General features: G+C 43.7%; 1 protein-coding gene across 3 annotated transcripts in view; it reads right to left on the reverse strand.

Moving 5' to 3' along the window:
• USB1 (U6 snRNA biogenesis phosphodiesterase 1) overlaps nt 1–19,310 on the reverse strand; it is a 47,376-nt gene extending 28,066 nt beyond the window's left edge. The window contains exons 1-5 of one of the 3 annotated variants that reach the window (XM_085888884.1): nt 18,405–19,310; nt 16,165–16,254; nt 9,961–10,080; nt 9,723–9,880; nt 4,901–5,081 (exon numbers count right to left, since the gene is read on the reverse strand). In XM_085888884.1, coding sequence (XP_085745010.1) covers nt 4,901–5,081; nt 9,723–9,880; nt 9,961–10,080; nt 16,165–16,254; nt 18,405–18,565 — 710 coding nt within the window. In that variant the 5' untranslated portion in view covers nt 18,566–19,310. The remainder of the gene's footprint in view (nt 1–4,900; nt 5,082–9,722; nt 9,881–9,960; nt 10,081–16,164; nt 16,255–18,404) is intronic. The other 2 variants (XM_085888883.1, XM_085888885.1) reach the window with 2 other exon arrangements.
• Nucleotides 19,311–19,895: the final 585 nt, after the last annotated feature.

Consider the following 19,895-nt stretch of genomic DNA (forward strand, 5'->3'; position numbering starts at 1 on the left):
TTGCATTTTATTGCATGAAATAAGTATTTGATCACCGACCAACCAGTAAGAATTCCAGCTCTCACAGACCTGTTCGTTTTGTCTTTAAGAAGCCCTCCCATTCCCCACTCATTACCTGTATTAACTGCACCTGTTTGAAGTTGTTATCTGCATAAAAGACAGCTGTCCACACTCAATCAATCAGACTCCAACCTCTCCACAATGGGCAAGACCAGAGAGCTATCTAAGGACATCAGGGTCAAAATTGTAGACTTGCACAAGGCTGGGATGGGCTACAGGACAATAGGCAAGCAGCTTGGTGAGAAGGCAACAACTGTTGGCGCAATTATTAGAAAATGGAAGAAGTTCAAGATAACAGTCAATCTCCCTCGGTCTGGGGCTCCATGCAAGATCTCACCTCGTGGAGCCTCAATGATCATGAGAAAGGTGAGGGATCAGCTCAGAACTACATGGCATGAGCTGGTCAATGACCTGAAGAGAGCTGGGACCACAGTATCAAAGAAAACCATAAGTAACACACTACGCCGTCATGGATTAAAATCCTGCAGGGCACGCAAGGTCCCTCTGCTCAAACCAGCGCATGTCCAGGCCCGTCTGAAGTTTGCCAATGACCATCTGGATGATCCAGAGGAGGAATGGGAGAAGGTCATGTGGTCTGATGAGACCAAGATAGAGCTTTTTGGTTTAAACTCCACTCACCGTGTTTGGAGGAAGAAGAAGGATGAGTACAACCCCAAGAACACCATCCCAACTGTGAAGCATGGAGGTGGAAACATCATTCTTTGGGGATGCTTTTCTGCAAAGGGGACAGGACGACTGCACCGTATTGAGGGGAGGATGGAGGGGGCCATGTATCGCGAGATCTTGGCCAACAACCTCCTTCCCTCAACAAGAGCATTGAAGATGGGGCGTGGCTGTGTCTTCCAGCATGACAACGACCCGAAACACACAGCCAGGGCAACTAAGGAGTGGCTCCGTAAGAAGCATCTCAAGGTCCTGGAGTGGCCAAGCCAGTAAGCAGACCTGAACTCAATAGAAAATCTTTGGAGGGAGCTGAAAGTCTGTGTTGCCCAGCGACAGCCCCGAAACCTGAAGGATCTGGAGAAGGTCTGTATGGAGGAGTGGGCCAAAATCCCTGCTGCAGTCTGTGCAAACCTGGTTAAGAACTACAGGAAACGTCTGATCTATGTACTTGCAAACAAAGGTTTCTGTTCCAAATATTAAGTTCTGTTTTTCTGATGTATCAAATACTTATTTCATGCAATAAAATGCAAATTAATTATTTAAAAATCATACAATGTGATTTTCAGGATTTTTGTTTTAGATTCCGTCTTTCACAGTTGAAGTGTACCTATGATAAAAATTACAGACCTCTACGTGCTTTGTAAGTGGGAAAACCTGCAAAATCGGCAGTGTATCAAATACTTGTTCTCCCCACTGTATATATATTGTCGCGGATTCGCGCCCGCCGGCGTGCGAACGGCCACGTAACTCGAATCCACCGGACGGACAATCCAGTCGTGACCCTCTCGGACTAACGCCGGGAACCAGTCACGGGTGGACCTTTCGGTCTCACCGCGATCGAGCCAATCGGCCCCCGCGTGGGATAGGGTTGCTCGCCAAATTCGACCTACCTAAGTACCCACACGGAGGGTAGACCGGGCGATCGCACCTCGCCGCAGGTCGACTTCGGACACGGGCCACTTAAGCGACCCGTTCCGTACTATCGGGATAACCGAGCGGTGTTATTCGTCGACCTCTACGGTTCGATTAATTATCGGGCATCTTCACCCACGACCAACCCTTTACGTGAAGCAAGATGAGGATTCAATGAAAGAAATGACGAAGCGAAGCGGGAAAACAGTTCAACAATAAGCACATTTATTTCGCGATGAACGGAAAGCACACATATACAATTCCACCAAAAGCACATGGAAAAGAAGAAGACAAAAAGCAAATGCGACAATGCAGATCTAATACCGACTACGCGAGCACACGGCAACACTTATACAATTTTACTTCACAGACGGCGCCGACAACACATATTCCCAAAGCAAAAGAAAAGAGAACCACCCTCCAGGATGAGGGGGTAGGCGGGCCTGGGGCCGAGACCGTGTCGGGCCTACCCGTCTGATGATGAGACGCGGAGCGGCGGTGGTGCCTCAACTCCGCGGGCCTCGCGGACAGTGGCTGGCAGGGGGTGGGAAGGGGGCCCCCTTTTGTCGCACTATCTCAGCGCGGGGGGAAACAGGAGGGGGTTGCTGATGCTCGGGGAAAGGAGGATTTCACAAACTCTCGGGTCCCGCGACGAGCGTCTCCACCACGACCTCGGTCGCGCCGCCGGCCTTTCTCTCCGCAGTTCCCCGAATCCGACGCGAGCACCCCCTCGTCTGCCTTCGCCGCCGCCGCCTCTCCACAGCTCCGTCCTCTTCACTCTTCCTCCGCTTCCAACTCAACTCTTCCTCCTGCGAACTTCCAACTCAACTCTTCCTCCTGCGAACTGAACTGCCTCGACTGACGAACGCGGCCCCTTATATCCCCCGTGGCCTCGCTCCTTCATCTTTGACCCTCTGCCTCCGACCTTTCACCTCTCTTGCTGGCTCCCCATTGGCCCGAGGAAAAGTGGGCGTGAATGCTTTTTGATCCATGAATTTGCATATAGCGACCGCCCTCCAACGCCCTGGAGGCGGGGCCAAACCGCCCCTCGCTCACCGATTGGATGGAACAAAAGTGGGCGTGAGTCGTTTTTGATCCGTTTTTCTGCGGAAAGTCCGCGATGCTTTTGAACACGCTGCTCGGTGCGCGCTCTACACGAGTCCAGCATCGGTGCCCACGAGTGGCGCGAGATGACGGTGATGCGATGGTGGCGAGTTGTGACGGTAAAGGTCGTGGCGGTTGTGGTGAAGCGGCGTTGTGGTTGGTGGTTGTTGTTGTGATGGCTGTTGAGACGTGGTTGGTGGTGGTAATAATGGCGGTTGGTCCAAAATAAAGATAATAAAAGAAAAACGGCTATCCTGAAGAGTCGCAGCCCTCATGAATGACATTTATTCCCTCTAGACAACGGGTTTGGGCCTAACTACACATATACTTACCGAGATATCTCACCTAAGGGACCTGAATGGTGGTTTGCGAATTTGGTCAACCACAACAATATATATATATATATATATATATATATATATATATATATATATATATATATATATATATATATATATATATATATATATATATATATATATATATACCAAGTCATATAACACCAGGGGGTTGACTCAGCCTGTCATCCTTCCGAGGTCGGCGAAATGAGTACCAGTATACTGGGCTGGTGTATACCCTGGTTAAAATATGTGTACCATATCCCTGTGTCGTAAGAGGCGACCAGGGTTGCGTCAGGAAGGGCATCCGGTGTAAAACATGTGCCAAATCACTATGCGGATCATATGGATGATCCGCTGTGGCGACTCCTCACGGGAGCAGCCGAAAGAAAAAAAGAAGATAAAGTGTTTGCATGTTCCCCGTTCTCTCTCCCACCCCCCCCCTTTTTTTTTTTTTAAATACACACGTGAATGATCTGGGTCTTGATTGAGTTTTTGAGTTGGGATGCACACAAAACCATACGGTTTATAAGGCCGACAAAGAAAATACTTGGTGGGATAAATAGCATCCAAGATCAAACTCCTCCCCGATCGAGCATGATGAACCACTCCAAGTCATCATTTTGAGTGGCTCAGTGGGAAGATGAATCCGGCGTGTCGCTCGATTGATCTTGGATAAACGAAATTGAGGTAGGTAAAGGTACAATTAGGCTCTCAATCCAGCTCGGTGTGTCTGGGCCGAGTAGCCGATGCGACCACTATAACAATGTACTTGTTCACCTTTATTCCCAACACATGCTAGTGACATCAGTCTTTGTTGCACAATTTTTGCTTCTCATTTCAAAGTTCAAAGATTAGAAGCATACCATGGTGTTGTTCGATCGAAGTGATGCATACTGCTGTCACTTATAAATGTTAAAGCTGGTCAGTCCAAGTACAGGACATACAGGGACACAATGAGCCTGCAAATGTGAAAGGCTTAGCAACTTGAAACAGCTCTCCATCGTCTTGGCAGCTATACCATAATAAGATGACAGAGGTTTGATTTCAGCACGGAATGCAAAATTTCTCATCTATGGTACAAACAATGCTCGATTTAAGAATGCTGCTAATTTACAGCAGCCCCATTTCATTTTTCTGCAAGAAAAGGAAAGATCAATGTATAACAAGTTTATACTAGGAAGTGTAATGCATTTGAAACAACAAAAGTACACCGTCTGGTGGGGATACTCTCTGATATGATATAGTGGAAGTGCTGCATTAAGCGGCTAAGGTTTAAAAAAACAAAATCACATTTTTGTTTTAAGGGCTGGCAGGATGGCCGAGAGGTACGCACACTCACCTCTAAACTGTCTAGCCTGGGTTTGAATCTCGACCCAGCTATAAACTGTCATCCCAGTGTTTAACAGGCAGGCAGAGTGATGCATCAATGTGTGTGCCATCCCTTGGATGGATGTTAAACTGAGCGTCCTGGCTGTCGGCATGAGTTGGTGGTTTTCAACGATCTCACAGTGTCCTTTGCGAGGAGTAGTCGAGCTATTGCCGGCATGCTGGCTAAATTCCCAATTCCTGCCCTGACTTCCAATGAAGGAGTGGTGACCCATCCAGGATTGTAACCACAGCCAAGGAAACTGCTTCAGCAGCACTGATGCTCTGTGTAGAGCATGGTTCATGACCTGATCGGATCTGATCTTTTTCTCTTATTTTTGACATTATTTTATGCATTTGTCTTAACATGAGTTCGATATAAATGAAGAAGGAAATAAATTTGCATTAAAAATCATGTTACATTGGGAACATGCCTTGAGAATGAATGAAGAAGTTCACGTAAGGAGTCGACGAATGGGGTGATCCAGTGGTGGCGAAGCACTACCGTGTGCGAAAGGCTCACATGGAAGTCATCTTGACGAGAGAAATGACCCAAGGTGGCAGTGACATCCAGCAACCGATCTACAAATTCATTCAGGTCCTCTCCACCTGCACCTGTTGAACAGCAGGAAGATGTAGTCTACATTTGTTAAAATGTTTTTTTTTTTTTTAAACCACACACATTTTCCTCAACAGATTGCTCTGTTCAAAAATGTTGGATATGCCTTTTGTGTAATCTCAAAAATTCAAATAACTTTGTAAGTAACCAAGTTGGACACAGAATTATCAACAAACAAATACAATCCAACACCCAACAGGTGAACAGGCATTTTGGCCAGGTTTAAAAGGAAGGTTGAAGCTCTGTGTAGTTTATATCAAGATAAGTGGCAAGAAACTTCAAATCACTCACATTGTATTGTAAAAAAACAAACTACAGTATTAGTAAAAACGCAATTGCAAAGAAATTCATGGAAATGAGAAAAAAAAGTAACACTTGTAACTATGTATATTTCTCTTAGGTTGTTTACTTGTATACAAAATCTCGGCTCATGGAAGAGCACTATAACAGATGGTAAAAGGCAATGCATCGAGAGTGGGGCAGTGGAGAAACATGCAGATGCAACATGAGGATTAACAAAAAAGGAGAAAGAGAAGAGGAAATTGAACACAGCAACCTGAAATTAGATGGGAAGATTAGGGGAGGATTATTGAGGATCGAGAATATTATGGGTACGAATGGAGCATGACATGCAATGGAGGTGTACTGTCAACTTGAAGTCCTGGAGGGACAATTGGGATTATTGAACAGTCTCCAGAAAACATTTCCACAAATTATATAAAAGAGGAACAAAGGAGTGGAGTTGGGGCTGTTTCCTGCCGAAAATAAGTAAAGATTTCTCCATAAAAATCCCAAGCGGACAATAGAGAGGGAAGCTCTGCCACGAGATGGCACTGCCGGCACAGTTTGCTCCGAGAAGTTATGGCGTAAAACTTTGGGTCATCTGGTGTGTCCGTCTGTATGTGTGTATGTGATATATGTGTGTGTAACAGCCAAGAGCCTTGGCTGTGACACACACATATAAACTGCATTAAAAAAAGTTTCAGCAAGAGTCTAATGTGTAAAAGTATAACTTGCAATGAGTCTGCACTGGAGAGAAAATTATGTTTTAAGCCCTGCAAGTGACAGTGCACTATAAAATTATGAAAACAATTAATTTTGACGGTAAACAATGAAATTGGGAGTATGGAAGAATTTGTAGATATGCTTGTGGATGCAACCAACAAAGGGTTTCAAGATAGCTGTTCACCTTCTTCTCAGGTCACCCTTCCATTCTGTTCTGTTTTCTCGCTCTTCCACGAGCCTTGACATTGTATACAAAAAAGAAAAGACGGACATGACAATCGGAAATATAAGTCTTCCCAGTTTTACATGACTTTTGACCAACATTTCCACAAGTATACAGTACAAAACTTACAAATGCAGCGAGAAATTATACATAACATGAAGGAATGTGGCTGACATGGTCATTTAAAGGACACTCTTGAATGCTGTACTGTTTCATTATTGCCAGAAGGGAATAGAAGCAAAATGTCTTTCAACACTTTCACACCCATAGCCAGTAAAATTAATATGCTAAAGTTGCATAATTATTTGTGTGAATGCATCTTAGAGGTTGATATATATATATATATATATATATATATATATATATATATATATATATATATATATATATATATATATATATATTCTACAGATAGTGGACAAAAAATGAAAACACCTGGGTAAATGAGGGACACCAATTATATTGAAAGCAACAGCTTCCTCGCAGGTGTGGTCCATGTATGAAGTAAATAACATCCCAGCATGCTTAGGGTCATGCATAACGATGCTGCACATGCCCGGTTACTTATAATAATGGCTAGCATGGCTACAAGAGGAGACCTCAAAAACTTTGGAAGAGGGGGATTGTTGGGGTGATACCCTACATCTTCCCATCTAATTTCAGAAATGATAATAGCGTTTGGTATGAGCTTCAGTGACAAAGACAGGTCAATTTGCTGATGTTTCAAGAGCAATGGTGTCTATGGTGATGTCGGCATGGAACTCAGAGGGAAAGACATCATCATCATCAAAGGGGAACAGTGGGCAGAAGCGCATACTCCAGGATCGTGATATTGGTGCATTAATTTGAAGTGCAAGGCAAAGCAGGTGAGCAACTGCCGATCAATTTACTGTAAATGTCAACCTGGGGCGCGAGTAACCAATTTCATCAAAAACGACCTGCCAAGAACGCCACAGAGTGGGATACCATAGTTGTGTTGCAGTGCATAAACTAACCCTGGTGTTGGCTTAGTGGTTAGGGTGGTTAGCTTGGGATCCTAGGGTCCTGAGTTAGAGCCCCATTGGCTGCTGGATTAACGCCAGGTGGGGTTGACTCAATCTGTCATCTTTCTGAGGTTGGTGAATTGAGTACCAGTGTACTGGTAGAGGGGCACAACATCAGCGGCACAGCCACGCTCCAATAAATGATAGCTACCCGCCAGCCAAGCTGCCATATTCAAGAACAGAAGCACATAAACTGCTCATCACACCTGGCAAAGCATGTTTCCTAGTCCAGTGGTACAAAGAGCACAGGCAATGAACTACCAAGCAGTGGAGAAATATGATATGGTCAGAAATATGATATGGTCAGAAATATGATGTGAATAATCCTTCACCATGTCTCGCCAAAAGGACGAGTGCACGTGTCGCGCCAACCAAAATAACTCCACAATCCTGAATTCTTGGTTCCAACAATAAAGGGTTTTGGGGGTTCTGTAATGTCATGGGGCACGTTTTCCTGGCATGGTTTGGTTGCAGTCATTCCTTTAGAGGGCAAGGTCAATGCCAATTGCTACTTAATGGTACTGAGTGATCCTCTTCACCTCATGTTGCAGCATTTCTCTCCTGCCAGGAGGGATGTCTTCCAGGATGACAATGCCCCCATTCACAAAGCATGTGTGATCACCCAATAGTTTGATGAGAATGACACTGATGTTATCCAATTGTCATGGCCTTCTCAATCACCATTTCTGAACCCAATCGAGCATTTATGGAATGTTCTGGAATGATGCCCGAGACATCCTTTTCAACCTCCATCAAACAGGTGTGAGTTCATTGACTTTCTCAATGGTGAATGAAATGTTTCTCAATGAAACAATGGTGCCGCAACCCTCCTGCAGAATTCCAGATGCTGGTGGACTCTATGCCACGGTGCATACAGGCTGTATTGGCAGCACAAGGTGGGCCAACGCTATACCAAGTGACTTTACATTGGTGTTTCCATTTTTGTCCACTCCCTGCATGCGTTTTCTTTTTTACCCCATGCGAAGAGAAAAGCAGAGTTAAGCAATTGGTTCACCTTGGCTGTCTGTCTGTCTTTCCACAAACGTCAGCTTATGATCGAGGAACATCTTAATTTCAAATGAATTTTATATTTTGAACACTGGAGAACACCAATTGGAACACAAACCTACAGTTTAGCAGTACTTTGGCTCTGAAATTGGAAAATGTAAGAAATCTCATCCCAATCACGCACGCACAGAGGAGCAAGGTAATTTTTTTACTCTGCCCGTGTGGTAGTCAAACACAATTGAAAATCATTCTAAACTGGAAACTTTCTTTTTTTTAGGGATGTCATAAAGGACACAAACAGCAGGCACAAATAACTAATTTAACATGTTCAATAAGGTGGTGTAAAAGACGGTGCATCAACGGCGATAAACTACCGACCAAAGTTGATTTTTCTGCAACCTTTAAAACCTTTCTTTTGTTTTATTTCGATTATAAACTTGAACACTGCAGAACACAAATTGCCTTATTGGCACTTTCAAAAACTTTACGTTTAGCAGCACTTACATAAATATTTACGCTGTCTAATGCCCTGAGGGCAGAGTAACTGTGAGATTAGGCATTCAGCCAAATACGGCAACAACCAGGACTGTTTGTTTAGTGCAAAACGCAAAACAAGAGTTGAAAAGACCCTTCCCATGACCTTTTTCACAGGACTGCATGGGGTAAGGTGTTCTATGAACTCTCATGTTTGTTTGTGTATTTGTTTGCATGTTTGTTTCGCTTCTATGGCTCCTGAACCACTGGGCAGAATGAGTTGAAAACTGGTGGTTCTACTCAGGGTGTGCCCTGGGGGGTTTTAGGAGGTAAAAAAAAACGTCATGAGGGGTTCAGAAAGGGGAGACGACCCCAATTCCTTCCATGTAAATGTGTATCGTATAGTGCCACCTGGTGGAAGCCGGTAGCTCCAGACATCATATAAGTGGGGGAATTAACCCAGTCCTATGGAGAGGTTCTTTGTGAGTAAAAAAAAAAAAACATAAGCCACATATTGCTTCATATACATTCCTTTCCCCAATGTTGTTATTGTATCCTGTTTATCCTTTGTTTTTGTACAATCCATCATTGTTACCTTCCTACTTTAATTGTTTATAAACTTTGCTATTTTGCTCTAGATTGGAATGCTTGGGCACAATAAACATGTCATTTGTCTCTATATCCTTCATTTTCACACATCCAACAATATAATGTGTCAGTATCACATTTAATAATTTCACAGGGAATAAAGGAAAAATATCCAAACAAAGGAGTAGACAGAAAGCAGAGTGGAGCAAATGATAATGGCACATTGCATCAAGTTGCGATTTTCAGCCATACTGTATTGTGAAAAAAGTGATCGGGTTTGAATAGTGCCCACACACATGAGAGGTGCACGTGGGTGGCCCAGATCCCACGCTCATGGGCGAAGCTGCGGACCCGCCCCCCATGTAAGCCTGGATCATCTGCTGGGCCTTTTTCCACCTCAGGAAACATTGCTAACACACTTGCAGGTAATGGGAGGTCAGCTTGATCATTATTCCTGAGGAGATGGCAGAAAGTAATGAAATGTTAAGAAAAAAAAAAGACAATGATAAGGAGCTTTATGGAGTGCTTTCTCACCAAATCAGAGCTGGTAGGACAGCTTCGCCGGTAGCCCACTTGTCTTTGAACCGTCTTATCTGGATATGATTTCCGATCCAACAACTGTCACCTAGCATTCTGGGTGTTGCATCAATGAGTCTGCAATCCATGAGATGAGACATGAAGCTGGGGACCCAGCAAGCAGTATTGATTGCTGATCCACATTAAATATCTTGCGGTGCCTTTCTCAAAGAATAGTCGTGTTATTGAGGGTACCCTGCAACAAATTCCAAATTCTTGAACATGTGGCCTGACAAGCCAGTTGGTGAAACACTTCAGCCAATCCTACATGCTCTACATACAAGCTGAAAACCCCAAACTAATGGGACACACCATTTGATAACGAGGATTACTTTTTCATGCCCATCGCAGAATGACTATTGTGCTGGCAACCTGTAAAAAGTTTGCACTGACTCCTACTGAGAAGGCAATCCAGTGCAATCTGAGCCAGACCACAGCTTTGGAAGCACTTATCAAATCAGGCAGACAGAAAATCAGATTGGTTCGTTTTGAAATGATGAAATTAATCAACTCATTTGGATTTGGCTTTTTTTGTTGAACTTTGTAACAGAATAGTAACTACCTCATTTCATGCCAATGACCTGACCATTGCTACAACAAGAATATATTTAAAATTTCAGCAGAATTGGCCAAGCAGTAGTAAAAATATTATTAATGAGATATTTATATAAATAAATCTTGAAATAATATATATATATATATATATATATATATATATATATATATACACACACACACACACACACACACACACACAAACACACACACACACACACACACACCACACCCTGAGTAGAACCACCAGTTTTCACACACACACACACACACACACACACACACACACACACACACACACACACACACACACACACACCACACCCTGAGTAGAACCACCAGTTTTCACACACACACACACACACACACACACACACACACACACACACACACACACACACACACACCACGGACCACCACCCAGGGCACACCCTGAGTAGAACCACCAGTTTTCACACACACACACACACACACACACACACACACACACACACACACACACACACACACACACACACACACACACACACACACACACACACACACACACACACACACACACACAACCCATTTCAGTGGTTGCTAGGAGACAAGGAAGCATGTATTTTTTTTTTTAAAAAGTATAAATAACCGTTTGAATATTTGAACAACAGTTTGATCCAGAGGTTAAGCCGCTGTCACACCTTGACGTTTTAGCCAGCCTATGGCAACGTATCAGAATGTATGTAAAATGCTGGTGTATGCTGAACTATTGATGTTTTTTTTTAATTTTTGGGCGTATAATAACGTGTTGGACATATGCATAACATATTAGTAACGTAAACAGAACGTTTTAATCACATATAGATAACTTATACCAACGAATGCTGAGCGTGTTGTTGGCGTTCACAACCTATGCCCAACGATAGTCTAACTTATGCATAGCGCGGCAGCGTATCGCCAACGATCACGTGGCGTAGGCTATTCATAGGCTGCGGCTCGACGATTCAAATCATAACCGCACTAGACATCGAAGTGTGAAGCCGCTGTCACACCTTGACGTTTTAGCCAGCGTATGCCTACGTATGAAAAATTTGCCGAACCAAGCTGGCACACGTCGAATACGTTATGGGTAAGTTTTGTAAACGTGAAGAGCACACTGGCATACGTCGTAGAACGCTGGCATATGTCATTGTACGCAGAGTACGTCGAGAAATTTTCAGCATGTTGAAAATTTCTCGACGCACGACACACATTTCGCATACGCTGGCATAAGTTGTCGGCGCACGCTACGCGATCGTTGACACACAGACACACGTTGCTTGTAAGTTACTCATAAGTCGAAATGCGTCGAGGTAATGTTTAGCGTACCCGAAACTTATTTATAACCTATGAGTAACGTGTTGTAGGCACGTTACGCGATCGTTGACACACGTCGAGGTAATGGTTAGCGTCAGTGTTCCAGTATCCCTGTATTTTTTTGTTTGTTTGTTTTTTTTCGGTATGACGGTTATGATTTAAATCGTTGAGCGGCAGCCTTTTAATTATATTATAACCGCACTAGAAATCGAAGTGTCAACATGACCGTCAAACCGAAGAAAAAAAAAATTAAAAAAAAAAAAAAACCAGGGAGTCTGGAACACTGACGCTAACCATTACATTGAAGTGTTTCGACTTATGAGTAACGTACAAGTAACGTGTGTCAACGATCGCGTAACGTGCCTACAACTTATGGCCAGCATTATGCGGAACGTGTGAGTCATACGCTGGCATACGTCGGGAAATTTCAAGCATGGAAAATTTGCTAACAGCTCGGCGAACTACGACGTTTGCCAGCGTGCTCTTAACGTATACAAACTTACCCATAACCTATTCGACGTGTGCCAGCGTTTTAGCCCAATTTTGCACACGTCAGGCATACGTTGGCTAAATCGTCAAGGTGTGACAGGGCCTTTAGTGGGGTGATAGGGCTGGTTGGTGGATGTGTTATATTTAAAGGTCCCCTGACATGCAAAAGTACTGAAATTTCATTTATATATGTCCGAGAGGAGTTTTTCATCGTGATTTCAGTTCTGACAATGTTTTTTCACAATACTCATTCTGTAAAATTTAAAAAATAAACCTCTTCAGGAATGCCCCTAAAAATTCTCCTGAAAGGGGCGTAAACCCACATGACGTCAACTGCAGGATGACAAAGGCTGCACATAAATTACTCGGGTTGGTAGTCTACGTGATTCTATTGGTCGACTCAATCGCTTCGTTCATTTCTGCTTTTAAAAGATAGAACATTTGGTTTTGAATAATGGATGGAATGGACTTTCACTTGTCTGGTAGTGACAGTGAGTGCGAGAGAAATGAAGGATTTTGGTCTGAATCACATGGAGAATTGTGGGATAACATAGTCGCGGGAGGTGAAGTTCAGGCAGCTGGAAATGAAATACGGCCTTAGCAGTTTGAGCACGAAGCAGGACAAGCAGAGGAAAATGGCGATGAAATTCCCGGAGTTCATGACGATCGGGAGGACATCGAAGGAAGACTCGGAAATAACAACTGGTTAGACTAAATCCTATTCGTAATTCAATAATGTAAATTTGACTTGCATACTGCTCGATATCAGAAATATTTTAGTGAGGTGACGTGAACAGCGCAGCGGACATGTTGCTCCGTGGCGAATTCATCACAAACAAGACCAGCCCATGTCATCGGCCGTATCTCTCCGCGCATAAAACGAAGCAATCTCGCTGTCCGGATACGATGAAAACTTGTGTGCAGAACACACCTTGTGACACAATTGTCTCGAGTAGTCTGATAAATCTGACGTTCTGTTGCATTTTTATTTATTTTATTCCTACTGTCGTCATGTAGCACCAGTAGAAAACAATGAAAAAATAGAGAATAATAAATAAAAGCTACAGCATGTCAGATTTATCGGCCTCGTCGGACGGACGATGGATTTATCGGACTAGTCTTGACTCTAGACTCTCGAGATCTCGAGTCAATCCACTCTGTGCGAGTTTCTGTATGTGACGTCAACGATGCGATTCGCTGAAGTCAACCTTTTTTAGGGGCGGGGCATAGCAAGTTGTGAAAGGCACCAGAAATGATCGAAATATTGGTCTAATTATCCCATTTTTGATTAAAAAAAAAACATGGGTGATTTCTTCACTCGGAAGGTCAAGTTAATATATAAATAACCAGAAAGTTTTGCATGTCAGGGGACCTTTAAGGCAAGATGTGCGTGACTTAATGTATTATCATAGAATAGAATGTGTGATGGGAGTTGAAACTATGTGATCATACATTAAATCATCAAGCGAGTGGTCTGTTTCGTGATGTTGCATTGATGGGTTGACCAACTGCCTTGACACAAATGAGGTTGTGGATCGACTGATGTAGGTAATCTACTGATGTGGATCCATGTCCAATAACTTTTCAGCCCAGAATGTTTGGAGAGGTTCTGGGCTAAAAAGATTGAAACCTCAAGGAAGAACGGTGCTCAGCTGAAGGTGTGTGTGTGTGTGTGTGTGTGTGTGTGTGTGTGTGTGTGTGTGTGTGTGTGTGTGTGTGTGTGTGTGTGTGTGTGTGTAGAGAGAGAGAGAGAGAGAGAGAGAGGGAGAGAGAGAGAGAGAGAGAGAGAGAGAGAGAGAGAGAGAGAGAGAGAGAGAGAGAGAGAGAGAGAGAGAGAGAGAGAGAGAAATAGAAAAAAAAAGAAAAACGGACCACCTCTCCTGAAGCAAGTCACTCAAACCGCCCACAGACCACCACTTTAGACCCTGATTTTTTTTTTTTAATGCAGTGAACAAATTTTGGTACATAAAGGGTGATGAAGGTTGTGGTCAAGTTTCATTGAAATTCTGTGTGTAGTTTCTGGGAAGAGTAATTACCTATTCTAAGGGGTAAAAAAATCCCTCCCGTTGACCCCCTTATTTTTGCGCAGATTTTGATGCGGTCAATAAACTTTGCTACATCATGAGTGATCAAGGTTATCAAGTTTCATCAAAACCATGTTTGTGGTTTCTGAAAAAAGAGCAAATACCTATTTTTTTGGGGGGGGGGGTCAATAAAACCCCGTACACCCCTTTAATGAGTGCAGATTTTGATGCAGTTTATGAACTTTGGTACATCATGGGTGAAGAATGTTGTAGTCAAGTTTCATCAAAATTGTGTGTGTAGTTTCAGAGAAGATGGCAAATACCTATTTTGGGGACGTAACCCTCCCCTCCCCCCTCCCATTATACCCCTTTAATGAGCGCAGATTTTGATGTGGTCGATAAACTTTACTCCATCATGAGTGATCAAGGTTGTGGTCAAGTTTCATCAAAACCATGTGTGTGGTTTCAGAGAAGAGAGCAAATACCTATTTTGGGGGGTCAAAACACCCCCCCCATACACCCCCTTAATGAGTGCAGATTTTAATGTGGTCGATAAACTTTGGTCTATCATGGGTGATGAATGTTGTGGTCAAGTTTCGTCGAAAATGTCTGTGTAGTTTTGAATAAGAGAGCAAATACCTATTTTTTTGGGGGGGGGGGGTTGAGATACGGGGAGTGAACCCCCGCCCCCTCCCCCATAAACCTCCTTAATCAGTGCAGATGTGAAGGAGGTGGATTTAGGGTGGATTAACGTCCTCCCACTCATCAGATGGAACTTTGCAAGAGGACGTCGCCAAAGCTCAGGATTCTCTCCAGGCAGCATGGGGTCAACAAATCCCGCCAAGTTTCAGGTCCAGGCCCCATCACAAATGCATGTCAAATGACAAGATACTGGGCACCTCGTGCCCGGTTCTTCCTCCCATCGAAGCTGCCATTTTTGGCTCGGTCTTCACTGCCTTCAAAACTGTTGTAGTCCTTTCCAGCCCAGGTGAGAGGGAGGCTGCACGCCACTACCGCCTCACCATCATATTGTGTGTGTAAAAGTCTTTTGTACGACTCGACCAGGGTTTGACTTTGCAGACTCAGAGCGAACGCTCTAACCATTACACCACCGAGGCTGGTCTTCAACTTTAATGTGACGAAGCAAAACTCAGGTAGCACTTTCAGACAATTCAAACTACCAGTAGAGATTGAATCTTCAATGATTACCCAGAGCTAAGATATGAAGACAAAATAAGAAGAATACCAGGTTTCCACATCAATGTGACATCTCAACCACTCGGCTTCATGCAAGCTTGGTTCCTGTAGCTGTCTCCATTAAAGGAGTCATGATGGGACCAATGCAAACCATTGCAAATCGACTCACAAAGCCAGCCAGTTAACGATGACAGAGTTGGTGCTTGAACAGAAGTGTCATGATATCAATACTGAAACAACAAGTATTGCATTTAAATCAAATCATCATTTGTATGTTCGTTCTCCCAGATTTAAGATGGGTGATGAGGTAGCCAGACGTAGAGAAGCCATGACTATCTCAAGACACAAAGGCAGCACAAACTAGTAAAAGATGTCGTGAAACAACGTTTCTCACCCAGATTCCTTGATGGTATATTTTGTAACGAATCTGCACAATTACAAATCGTTTTTCCATTGCTCAACTGTTACTCTGAATTTGTAAGAAAAAAATAAATAAAATGTTTCGGCCAAAAATGCAATCTCGCACATCCATTAATTCAAGCACAGCACATTTAGTTACCGTGACATCTGCTTCAAGCTTCTGTCTTGCAGTGGAGATTCAGACAGTCGTTCCACCTTAGCTTGCTTCCGCGGAGGAGTTCTGGGTTGTCTGGGGGGGGGGGGGGAAGGAATGGTACACAAAATGATGAATGAGATACGATTTCTCAAATATCCAAAAGACCATCAATTCAGGGAGCTCTCAACATTATTTGGCATCTCTCGCGGTGAGACCGAAGCTCAAGGCCTGTTTCTCTCACATCGGAGACAGGTCGTTGGAATCGGCGTCTTATCACCTCTTGATCCAGTATTGATCCCTCTCAGCCTTCCAACCCTCTGCAGCTCCTCCAGGACACACAGATTCTTCACAGGAAACCCCTCATGGTTAAACTCCTCAAAAAATGACCTCTTTTCTCGCATTTGTGAAACTACCTTCCGGAGACGGTTTAAGTGCACTCTTCCCTCTGGGGTTTTAAACAAGTGGTGCACCACCGGTCTGTCTGTCTGTCTGTCTGTCTGCACATAATGTGCAAATTTAGACAAAATATTCAGCATTTCCATGAAAGAGTGACAATTTCAAAATGGTTAACCACAATTGTTGTGTTCCGAATTGCAAATTGGACTCACGGAAACATATGAAATCCGAGAAATAGCCATGGATGAGACGTGTTGAGTTCCTACCGTTTCCTGGTAATAGAAGTGAGTGGCGGCAGTGGATACAACTAAAAACACACACACACACACACACACACACACACACACACACACACACACACACACACACTGAGACCTGGGAGGGCTATATGGAGATAACCAATGACACATTTCTCCTCTTCACAATACGGTGCAGTACTGTAGATGCAAAAATGTAGTAAAGGATCCCTATAGGAAGCAGACAAGTTATATATTTATAACACTGCCCCCCCCCTTCCCACAGCACCACCCAAACACGATGAATTTGAAGTATAATTTTAAAAGTTGATTATAATTTTAAACTTACCCTGTGCATTCACAAGCCCCAAAACGTTCCCACCGCTATTCAGAAGCACCCAAACCAGATACAGTATCTCCCTCCAACTATTTAGTTGTTCAGAGGCACGCGGCATACCCCAGGCTTTCCGTGAGGTACTTTTTCAAGTATTTTCGGCTTCTTTTAGAAGCTTTGTGAGCCATCTTCATTAAACCCTGGCATGCACGCACGATATAGATGTTCACATGCCCCAAAACATCACACTATTTCCAGGGGTTCCTGCGCAAGCACGCCGAGCATCCTAGGTCTCTCTCTCTCTCTCTCTCTCTCTCTCTCTCTCTCTCTCTCTCTCTCTCTCTCTCTCTCTCTCTCTCTCTCTCTCTCTCTCTCTCTCTCTCTCTCTCTCTCTCTCTCTCTCTCTCTCTCTCTCTCTCTCTCTCTCTCTCTCTCTCTCTCTCTCTCTCTCTCTCTCTCTCTCTCTCTCTCTCTCTCTCTCTCTCTCTCTCTCTCTCTCTCTCTCTCTCTCTCTCTCTCTCTCTATCGAGTGCAGCCTGTGGCTGCTGGTTGCATCATTGGTTGGGACGCGGCTGTGCCGCTGAATGCAGTGTCCCCCTTACCAGTACACCGGTGCTCATTTTTGCCGACCTCGGAAGGATGACGGGCTGAGTCACCTCCTGGTGCATTTAAATTCAGCAGCCGACGGGGCTTGAACTCAGGACCCTAGGATCCCATGCTGCCACCCTAACCACCAAGCCAACACCAGGCTAAGCATCCTGGTAAAACGACTAAAATCATCAAGAATCACTGCTCACCTTCACTCTTTCATTCCTCTCTTTTCTCCCACCTCTGGAACAAACTCCCACACTCTCTTCAATCCCACTCTTCCTTCCAAGTCTTCAAAACAGCTGTTCACCATCATCTCATATCTTTCCCCATCCAATTCCTCGATCTTTTCCACCCCCGTTAATCCACCCCAAACCCACCTCCTTCATATTCCCCGTTTTCCTTCCTGAAAGTCCCAGTAATGTCCATCTTGTTTACCCCCCATGTACTCCACCCCACCCCCATCCCTCTCCCTTCCACAGATATCCCATCGTCTTTGTTCCACAATATTTTGTGCTTCCCTAATCCGCCCCTTTCGTCTCCTGTCTTGTTATAGGTTTCTGTGTATTCGCTCTTATTACACGAGCCTCGACTTGATAAATAAATAAATAAAAAATAAACAAATAAAAATACATCGTTAATTACGAATCGTCATCATACAATGGAAAAACACACCGACCACGTCTTACCCATCCTCGGAAGAATGAAGATTTTCACAACACAAGTGAGTTCTGCCGGGTAAAATAACAGCATCACCCATCGTTGTCATGGAGACCCCTGGACGTGGTCCATCGTCAGCATCAGCATCCTCATCCTCCGAACTGCTGTAACAGACTAGTCCCAAGGCCATGGGCTCTATCAATTTGCGCTATTTCCGTTTGTTAATCGTCTATAGCTCAAGGAACGTTGTTAAACTCATCGATTTTATTCCTCGTCGTGTTTTCTGCCTTGAAATATCAACGGTAACTCGTTTAACATGCTCGACGTCCCCACAAACGTGGGATTATAGGACATGAAGGACGTGCGACGATCTTTATCAAGGGGTTCTATATCTCAATGACTGTACGGTTTGATTTAGCCAGGTGATTTTTCTGAGAGCTACACAGTAACACTCCACCCGAGGCCTATTCCAGTTACTGCATCACCAACAACAGGCGAAAAAAAAAAAACCCCAACACGGAAGTGACGTCATGACACGTGATCACGTTTCCAAACAAAATGTTAAAATCATAAACTTTTTAAAATAATGGAAATCTAAACATCCTTTTACCGGAATCGGATCCTTTTTTTCGCACTCATATATTTACGTAACCTGAAACCTTTAAGTTTTTAATATTTACTATTGTTGCACAGCACGTGTTTCCCCCAATGTCCTGCTCCTTTCAAAAAACCTGAAGTTCCAAAGGTTGTATGAAACCAAGATGAACAAATTGTGCTTTTAAAAATTACTGAAGTTGAGGAATGAACAGACAATTCAATTTTTTTTTAACTCAACACCGAAGGCTCTGCCGCTGACTTTACCGACATGGCCATCATACAGTGCATAAACTGATGAAAGGCATTAAAAGGGTTAAAACTTCCACTTCCTGCAAACTATCTGGTCCAATGTGCTACAAAATTCTTCTTCTTTTGTATGCAGCGCAAGGCTTCTGGGTTGCATCAATGGCTAGAAGGTGCGGCTGTGCCGCTGATGCAGTACCCCCTTGGCCTTGCAAGTTTAATATCCTTCATAATAAAGGATTATAAGCTCTGTTCATGATATCCTTAATAAAGAATTGAGGTTTAAATATTACAAAATGCAGACACAGCTCATAAACTTTTAGCGGAGGATTATGAACGAAGAAAAAATGTTTGTCAATAATTAACAAGCCGGTAGGCGGACATGGGTAGTCGACTACCCAATAGAACCTGACGTGATGGGCCCGTTTGATGGGGAATGACCTGAGGATTAAGCACAAGAAAATTCATGATTCTAGCTTCAAGGGTTAATGCTGCAGATTGTTTTTTCGTTAAAATACCCCCACATTTAGAGGTTTTTCGGCCGTTGCTAGGCAACGGAGGGGTCCAGAGCAACGATTCTTTCTCACACATAACTAGGACATACCATGAACCTACCATACCAGTTTCATGTATATCTGACTCATAGTCTCTGAGATATAACGAACTTCGTATTTTTATTG

The sequence above is a fragment of the Eptatretus burgeri genome, chromosome 7 (genome assembly GCF_056783735.1).
Source record: "Eptatretus burgeri isolate ZD-2024b chromosome 7, Ebu_testis_v1, whole genome shotgun sequence".
Classification (NCBI taxonomy): domain Eukaryota; kingdom Metazoa; phylum Chordata; class Myxini; order Myxiniformes; family Myxinidae; genus Eptatretus; species Eptatretus burgeri.